The 8,325-nt window shown below is 69.9% G+C and overlaps 1 protein-coding gene across 2 annotated transcripts in view; it reads right to left on the reverse strand.

Annotated features, from left to right (window-relative positions):
- FLNC (filamin C) overlaps positions 1-8,325 on the reverse strand; it is a 52,413-nt gene that overhangs the window by 7,258 nt on the left and 36,830 nt on the right. The window contains exons 25-36 of one of the 2 annotated variants that reach the window (XM_026660299.2): positions 7,875-8,042; positions 7,371-7,494; positions 6,116-6,272; positions 5,577-5,766; positions 5,066-5,089; positions 4,468-4,715; positions 3,832-3,930; positions 3,241-3,340; positions 2,822-2,962; positions 1,221-1,349; positions 695-868; positions 64-225 (exon numbers count right to left, since the gene is read on the reverse strand). In XM_026660299.2, the coding sequence (XP_026516084.1) occupies positions 64-225; positions 695-868; positions 1,221-1,349; positions 2,822-2,962; positions 3,241-3,340; positions 3,832-3,930; positions 4,468-4,715; positions 5,066-5,089; positions 5,577-5,766; positions 6,116-6,272; positions 7,371-7,494; positions 7,875-8,042 (1,716 nt within the window). The remainder of the gene's footprint in view (positions 1-63; positions 226-694; positions 869-1,220; positions 1,350-2,821; positions 2,963-3,240; positions 3,341-3,831; positions 3,931-4,467; positions 4,716-5,065; positions 5,090-5,576; positions 5,767-6,115; positions 6,273-7,370; positions 7,495-7,874; positions 8,043-8,325) is intronic. The other variant, XM_026660300.2, reaches the window with a different exon arrangement.

Here is an 8,325-nt window from a genome sequence, read left to right on the forward strand (position 1 = left end):
CCGGCGCCCCCTCCCCCGCCACCCAGAGCCACGGGCCCAGCCGGCCCTGCCCCGGCGCGGTACCGATGTGGCGGTTGGGCAGTCTCTTGAGCAGGCAGGGCTCCTCGTGGCCGGAGGGCGCCCGGATGGAGGCCGTCAGCAGGCTCAGGTCGCTCTCGCTGATCTTCAGCGACACGTCGGTGGAGGTGCCCACGTTGAGCTGGGACGTCCGCATGGAGTCGTCCCCTGCGGGGGCAGGGGGGGGGCTGTTACTGGGCGGCACGGCCGGGGGGAAGGGATGGGGGGGGTGCAGCTGGGCCACAGGGAGGGGCCACTTGCAGGGGGCAGAGGCCGGACAGGGGCAGGTGGTGGTCCTGGGGGCTGGGTGGGGGACAGCTGGGGGTCTGTCAGGGTAGGTGGGGACCCTGGGGGCTGGGTGGGTGCAGGTGGGGGTCCGTCGGGGGTGGCAGGAGCCCCAAGGGTGGGTGGGGGACAACTGGGGGTCTGTCAGGGGTAGGTGGGGGCCCCAGGGGCTGGGTGGGAGTCCATCAAGGTGGCAGGGGCCCTGGGAGCTGGCCGGGGGCAGGTGGGGGTCCGTCGGGGTGGCGGTGGCCCCGGGGCTGGCCGGGGGCAGGTGGGGGTACCTCGGGGTGGCAGGGGCCCCGGGGGCTGGCCGGGGGCAGGTGGGGGTCTGGCAGGGTGGCGGGGGGCTCACCGGTGATCTTGGCGGTGAAGGGGCTCCCCGGGACGTGCTGATCGTCGAAGCGGACGATGACGCTGTAGTCGCCGGGCGCAGTGGGCAGGTAGGACACGGTGCAGGTCCCGTCCTTGTTGTCTTTGCAGGTGATCTCGGCCTTGGACGGGCCCTCGACAGCCAGCGACAGCCCTCCTGGGGAGCCGGCTGTCAGGGGTGCCGCAACCACGCCCCCCCCCTTTCCCCCGAGCCTGCCCTGCCCTTCCCTTCACTCCCCACCAGCCCCCCACCCCGCCTCTGCCTGCCCCCCTCCCTTCCCCGCTCTTCCCCCCCAGCCCCCCACCAACCTTCCCCTGCCTGCCCCCCACCCTTCCGCCCCAGCCTGCCCTGCACTTCCCCCCAACCCTCCCACCCCGCCCTCCCACCAACCTTCCCCTGCCTGTCCCCTCCCTTCCCCCCAGCCTGCCCTTGCCCCCACCATCCCCCCACCCCTGCACCCTTCCCCTGCCCCATCCCTCCTTTCCCTGTCCCCAGCCACCCCCAATACCTTCGCCGGCTCCCTTGGTGACGATGGTGAAGGTGGCCGGCCTGTTGACCATGCCGTGGCTGAGGCCGGGCCCGTAGGCGCTGACGTGGCGGGTGTGGATGGCGTCCACGTAGAACTGCAGGGGGCTCCCTGGGGAGGGGGAGGCAGGGGCACTGTGACTGGGGGCTGGTCGGGTGTGTGTGGGGGTTCTGGGGGGCAGAGGCTCATGGGACACTGGGGGTGCTGTGGGGCAGGGAGGAGGCGAGGGGACTGGGAGTGGGGGCTTGTAGGGGGGTCCTGGCCCCAGGGGTTGGGCCCAGCCTGGCAGGAGAGGCTGGCTCTGAGCCCTGGGGACCCCAGGCTGGGCAGCTCCAGGGGCGCGGTGGGCACTCGGCCTCAGACTCGGGGGGACGGGGGGGGGGCTGTGTGACGAAGTGGGACTGTTCTTAATGTTTCCTCTGAATACTGTAGGGATGCCTCAGTTTCCCCTATGCATTTCTTAAGTCTCTAGGTGATGGGATAAAGGCCAGTGCACATAAATGGCCGACACTCTGTCTCCTGGCAACTAATGGCCCGGGCCCTTCCCCCCTGCAAGGGGATAGCTAAAGGTGTTGGAGAACAAAGAGATCAGGTGACTTCCTGGCCCGGGAAAGAGACAAAGACCAGAGAGGAGGGGCTGGAGGGGGTTTCAGTTTGGAGCTGGCTGGGGACTAGGAGCGAGGGCAGACGGGGGTGTCTGGCTCACTGCCCCCCAAAATGGACCCGGCTGAGGGGTCCTGTTCTCTGTACCTACAAGCTCTGTTTTAGACTCTGTTCCTGTCGTCTAATAAACCTTCTGTGTTCCCAGCTGGCTGAGAGTCACGTCTGACTGCGGAGTTGGGGGGCAGGACCCTCTGGCTGCCCCAGGAGCCCCGCCCGGGCGGACTCGCTGCGGGAAGCGCACGGAGGGGCAGAGGATGCTGAATGCTCCGAGGTCAGACCCAGGAAGGTGGAAGCTGTGGAAGCTTTTTGCCCTGGAGCCAGTCTGCTCCGAGAGAGGAGACTCCCCAGAGTCCTGCCTGGCTTTGCGGGGAGCAGTTTCAGAGCATCGCCCGGGGACTCCGTGACAGGCTGTTCTCCAGCCACCCCCCACACCAGGCCTGGGCTCTCAGCCCCCTAGGGGGCCGGCTCCTCCGAACAGGGCTGGCGCTAGGGGGTGCTGGCTCCAGGGAGGGGGCAGAGCCGGGGGGTGGGGCCTGGCCCCCGCTCTGGCCACATCAGGCAGGGGAGGAAGGGGCCATGGGGGACATGGCACCAAGGGGGGGGGGGGGGTCATCTGGCGGCGGAGGGGGGGCCCCAGGGCTCTCTGGGGCCTTCTCCCCATGGGACCCCCTGCCCCTGGGGCCTGGCGCACAGGGCAAGGCCCTGTCGGGAGAAGCCCGTCCCAGCAACAAGGGGAAGGGACGGGGGCGGGGCGCTCTCATCACCCCGCGTTGGGAGCTGCGGCTGGGCTGGTCCTGGGTGTTCCCCCAACCCCCCAGGAGCCATGGCCAGGCCAGTCATGGGCATCCCCCCATCCCGCCCCAGGAGCCATGGCCGGGCGGGTCCCGGGGTCCCCCAGCTGTGGGCGGCCAGTCGCTCACCGGGGATGTGGTTGCCGTCGTATTTGATGTCCATCTCATGCAGCCCCTTCTCCACAGGTGCGAACCGCACGGTCACCGTCCCGTCCTTGTTATCCGTGATGCTGGGCCGGGCCGTCTTCCCCGAGGGCATGCGCACCTCGCCTGGGGGGGGGGGGGGGGCCCCCGGCGCCCTCCCACTCCCCCCCTCACCCACCCACCCCCCAAGCTCTCCCACCCCTCCGCTCTAACCCATCCCAACCCCCCCTAGCTTTCTACCCCCACCCGACCCCCTCCCTTCAATCCTCCTGAGCTCTCCCACCCCCAACCCCCCCAAACTCCTCTCCCACCCCACCCACTCCAACCCCCCGATCTCTCCCCCCATAGTGCCGTCCCGCCCTGCCCAGGCTGGTGCCCCGGTGCCAGGCTCCCCCCGCCCATACCAGTGATCTCCCCTTTCTGCACGGTGAGGGGGATGACGAGGTTGAAGGGCCGCAGCATGGTGTCCAGGTTCTCGGCGGGCACGACGGGCTGGTCCGTGGCCTGGCGGGGTGGAGGGAGGGGGCAGAGAGAGAGAGCATTGGCATGGGAGGCAGGGTGCCCGAGGCGGAGCAGGAGAGGAGCAGAGAGCGACAGGCCCAGGGCCCCGCACGGGCCCATGGGAGACAGAGCTGCAAGAGAAGGGGGGCGTGGGCACCTGGCGCAGGTACCCCAGCTGGGTGGAGCTCATTGGGGGGGGGGGGGAAGTCACTGCACCCAGAGCTTTGGGGGGGCCCTCATCCCGCGGCCCCGAAACCCCCTCTTAAGGGTGTGAGACAGGCATTGGCGCCGGCTCTGCATGGCCATGGCGCACCGGGCACCCGGGGGATTCGCCCATGGGCAGATGCACGGGCACCTATGAGGGAGGGGCCGGTGGAGGCTGGTGCGTGCCCTGCTGAGGGCAAGGGGGGCCCAAGCGAGCCCAGGGCAGAGATAGGGAGAGGCAGCAGGATAGGGCAGAGAGAGGCAGCAGGGCTGAAGGGAGCTCCTGGTACCCAGCGTGCCGGGGAGCCGCCAGCCTGGTGCGGCGAGAAGGGCTGGTGCAACTGGAGCGAGTCGCACGGCTCCTCGACGTGGGGGATGGTCTCGCACGCCTGGCGGGAGGCAAGGAACAGGTTAACGCGGGTGGCCATGCTGGCTCCACGGCTCATAGCCACGCTGCTGGGGGGTGCCCCACAGGATCCCACAGCCCAGGCGCAGGGGTCGCTCGCCCGGCACCAAAATGCAGCCACCTCTGGGGTGGGATGCGGCAGCTGGCTAACAGCCCTGCAGCAACAGCGTCCAGCGAGGAAGGGTCCCCGCAGCCAAGGCAGGGCTCCCCTGCAGCACCCCGGCTGGGGGACCTGTAACACCCAGGGTCCCCCCACGCTGAACGATGGCAGCTTGGGCAGCAAAGCGCCCCCTAGTGCCACCCTGCGGCACTGACAAGGGGCATACGCCCCCTCCCGAGCCCCCTCTCCCTGCAGCACGGCGCCCCCTAGTGCCACCCTGCGGCACTGACAAGGGGCATACGCCCCCTCCCGAGCCCCCTCTCCCTGCAGCACAGCGCCCCCTAGTGCAGCACTGGGGCCAGCACTGACCCCGACAGTCCCAGCGGGACCCCCCAGCCCCCAGGTTTCCGCCGGACCCACCAGCACGTGGAAGGGGCTGTTGGGAATGAGCTCGCCCCCAAAGCGGATGGTGATGACGTATTTGCCCGGCTCGGGCGCCGTGTAGTAGATGTCGAAGGTGCCGTCGTGGTTCTCCACCACGTCCACGTCCAGCTCGGCTCCGTCCGGCGTGGACACCTTGCACGTCACCTTCCCCTTGCCCGCCGCCTTGGCGTCCACGGTGATCACCGTCTCCTGTCCGATCTGGATGGTGGGGCCCAGGCAGGCGCCTGCGGGGCAGAGGGGTATGGTCGGTGAGGGGGGGCAGGTGCCAGGGGCCCCGCCAGCACCAGCCCCACTGCCCAGCCCAAGGGAGCTGAGCCTGGCCGGGGGTGTTGTAGGGGCCGGCCACCAGAGGGAGCCGTGATCCCTGCCCTCAGCCAGGGGTTCAAATCCCACCCCAGGCAGCCCACGCCCTAGGAGTCGGCTCAGAGCAGCCCGCAGAGGCCCAGGCGTCCGGCCGCATTGCCCTGCTTAGCCTGGCTGTGCAGGAATGGGGGGCGGGGTGTCAGTCCCAGGTCCCCCCCGCCCCAGCTCACAATGGCCAGAGCCGCCCACAGCAGCACAGAACAGGACTTACCCAGTCCATGGCCCCCAATGGACACTGCAAAAAGAGGGAGGGAAAACCTGTGAGAACGCGGCCGGCCACGGGGCAGGGGCTGAGGTTCGGGAGTGAGGGGCAGAGGCCAGAGGCCATGTGGGGTGGGGGACTGGAGGTCGTGTGGGGCGGGAGGGGGGCCGGAAGCCACAGAGGCCACATGGTGGCGCTGGAGGCCGCATGGGGCGGAGGCCATGTAGGGCGGGGGCTGGAGGCCATGTGGGGCAGGGGTCAGAGGCCGCATGGGACGGGGGCACCGGATGCCACATGGGGCAGAGGTCTGGGAGCCTGGGGGAGGGGCAGGGCAGGAGGCTGCTTGGGGTGGAGTCCGGGGGCTACATGGGGAGGGGGCCAGAGGGCGCATGAGGCGGGGGCCGGAGGGCGCGGGAGGCGGGGGCCAGGGGCCACTTCGGGGGGGGGGGGGGGGCTGCGTGGGGCAGGGGCCGGGGGCCGCATGGGGCAGGGGCCGGGAGCCACGTGGGACGGGACCCACCTGTGACCAGGCACTTGCTGGCGTCGCCGCTGGGCTGGGCCAGGGTGCGGAAGGGCGAGAAGGGGATCTCGTCGCCCCCGTACTTGATGGTGATGGTGTAGCGCCCCGTCAGGTCGGGCACGTAGGACACCGTGTAGGTGCCGTCCCCGTTGTCCCGGATGTTGGCCTTCTTGGGCTTGCCCTCGGGATCCTGGCCGGGCACAGACGGGTCACAGCCACTCAGCTCCACAGCCCAGGGCAGCGGGCAGAACCTGGCCTGGGTGCCCTCCCTGCCACCCCCAAGGGGGCTAGTGCCCAGGGACGTACCCCCATCACTGCCATGACCCCCCCCAGCCCGGTACCCCCCCCCAACAGAGCCATGGGCCCCCCAGCCCGGCATCCCCCAATCACAACCATGGGCCCCCCAGCCCGGCATCCCCCCAATCAGAGCCATGGGCCCCCCAGCCCAGCATTCCCCCATCGAAGCTGTGACCTCCCCAACCTGGTACCCCCCCCCATCAGAGCCTTGGGCCCCACCCCAGAGCCGTGCCAGCACTCACCAGGATCTGCACAGTGAGTAGCCCCTCGCCAGCGTCGCGCGCGTCAATGGTGAACTCCACGGGCAGGCTGGCGGGGATGCCCGCGGCACTGAGGCCCGGCCCGCTGGCCCGCACCTTGCTGGCATCGTGAGCCGGCAGCGCCTTGATCTTAAACGGGCTGGAAGTGGACAGGCCAGAGTCAGAGCTGGGCCAGGCCAGCACCGATCCGAGGGGGAACCCACCCCCCAAGCCCGGACCTGCTCCATGCACTAGCACTCGATGGTCCTGCCCCGAGCCCCAGGGGCGCGGGCAGGATCTGGGCCCTGCTGCCACGCTGGTACCAGGAGCCCACCGCCCACCGGGCTGGGCTTCTGGGTCTGGAGGGGCCCCTCACCCACCTCCGCTGGCCTGCCCTGGGAGGTTCCAGGCCCCCAGGTCCCGGGGGGCTGATTCTAGCAGCCCAGCTGGCAGCCCGCGGGGGAGGGCCAGGTCTACACGGAGCCCTCAGCGAGTGTCGGGCCAGGACTGGCCGGGGCACGGCTCTCATACGTCTGCCCCCGGGAGCACCCAGCAGGAGGGGCGGGTTGAGGGACGGGCACAACTGGGCTGGGGGGCTGCCTGGCTGGGCTGTTAATGTGACAAAGTGGGAATGTTCTTAATGTTTTCTCTGAAGACTGTGTGCCTCAGTTTCCCCATGTGTTACTGGAGTGTCTAAGTGGTGGGATAAGGGTGTGTGATTGGTGCAGAGACCCCTAGAGGGCAGGTGTGATGCCGACTGGCTGCCTGGACACAGAGAATGGCCGATACTCTGTGTCCTGGCAACGGATATAAACCTCCTGTGTCCCAGGCTGGCTGGGAGTCAGTGCTGGCTGCGGAGTAGGGGTGCAGGGCCCCTGTGGGGGCGGGTGAGGCTGCCCCAGGCGTCCCAGCCCGGTGGACTCACTGCGGGGAGCTCAGGGGGTGAGCGGGGGGCTGAATGCTCCGAGGTCAGACCCAGGAAGCGCTGTAGCCAAGGAGGCTCCTGGCCCTGCGGAGAGTGGCCCTGCGGGGAGACCCGGCACCAGAGTCCTGCCTGGCTCCGATCCCAGCGGGGTCAGAGCCCCGAGCCTGGAACTCCGGGCCAGTTAGGATTCAATCTGACCTTCTCCGGAGCCTGCCCCAGCCCCCTGCATCCGGCCAGCCAGGCCCCAGGCTCCAGCGGCCATTGTACTTCGGCCTTGTGCCCCCCCCCCCACTAAGCCCCCTCATAACACACTAGCCCCCCTGCCCGGCTCACCTGCGCGGCACCTCCTGGTCGGCGTACTTCACGGCCACGGTGTAGGGTCCGTCGCTGGCCGGGGTGTAGTTCACCTTGTGGGTGCCGTCCCCGTTGTCCCGCACGTCCACCGGCTCGGCCAGGCCTGTGGCAGAGGGGGCACGGCCCGGCGGGCTCAGTGTGGGCGCCAGGGGAGCCCCCCCCCCATGGGTACCGCCGTGGGGGGGCATGGGGAGGGGATCTCTGGGTAAGAGGGACTGCCCCAAGCCCCCTCTCCCCATGAGCCATCCCATCCCCTCACACCAGCCCTACGAGCCATGCCATCCCCCCCCCCCATGAGCCATCCCATCCCCAACCCCACCCCCTATGAGCCATCCCATCCCCCACCCCATGAGAATCCCATCCCTCTACGAGCCATCCCCAGGGGGTTTGATGCCCCATTCCCATCCTGTGCCCATCCCTGGCATACCCGGCCTGGCACTGCCCAGCCGTGGTGGGGACAGCCCAGGTCTCTGCTCCGGGTACCTGAGGGCCCGAGGACCTTCACCTCCAGGGGCGCCAGCCCGGCCTTGCTGCAGTCGACAGTGAAGGTCTGGGGGACGCGGGCCCGGACGCCAGCCCCCAGCCCGGGGCCCGAGCACTTCACCTTGCTGGGATCCACCATGTCCTTCACGGGCACTCGGAAGGGGCTCCCTGTTGGGGGAGGGGCGGTTACCAACCGGGGGGCAGCCGGACCCCAGCCCCCAGAGAGGGGCAGGGAGCCTGGCGTGCACTAACTTCAGGGGGACGTCACCCCGGATCGGGAACGAACCCCACACCCCAGGGGCTGCCAGCCTGGCCAGGAACCACCACAGCAACCAGCACAGAACCTTCCGCCCCAGACCAGAGCCGGGGCCCAGCCAGCCGGTGCCCCCCCGCCCCGGACCAGAGCCACGGGCCCAGCCAGCCCGGTGCCTCCCCGCCCCGGACCAGAGCC

Source organism: Terrapene carolina, unplaced genomic scaffold (genome assembly GCF_002925995.2).
Source record: "Terrapene carolina triunguis isolate 2854851 unplaced genomic scaffold, T_m_triunguis-2.0 Scaffold750, whole genome shotgun sequence".
Classification (NCBI taxonomy): Eukaryota; Metazoa; Chordata; order Testudines; family Emydidae; genus Terrapene; species Terrapene triunguis.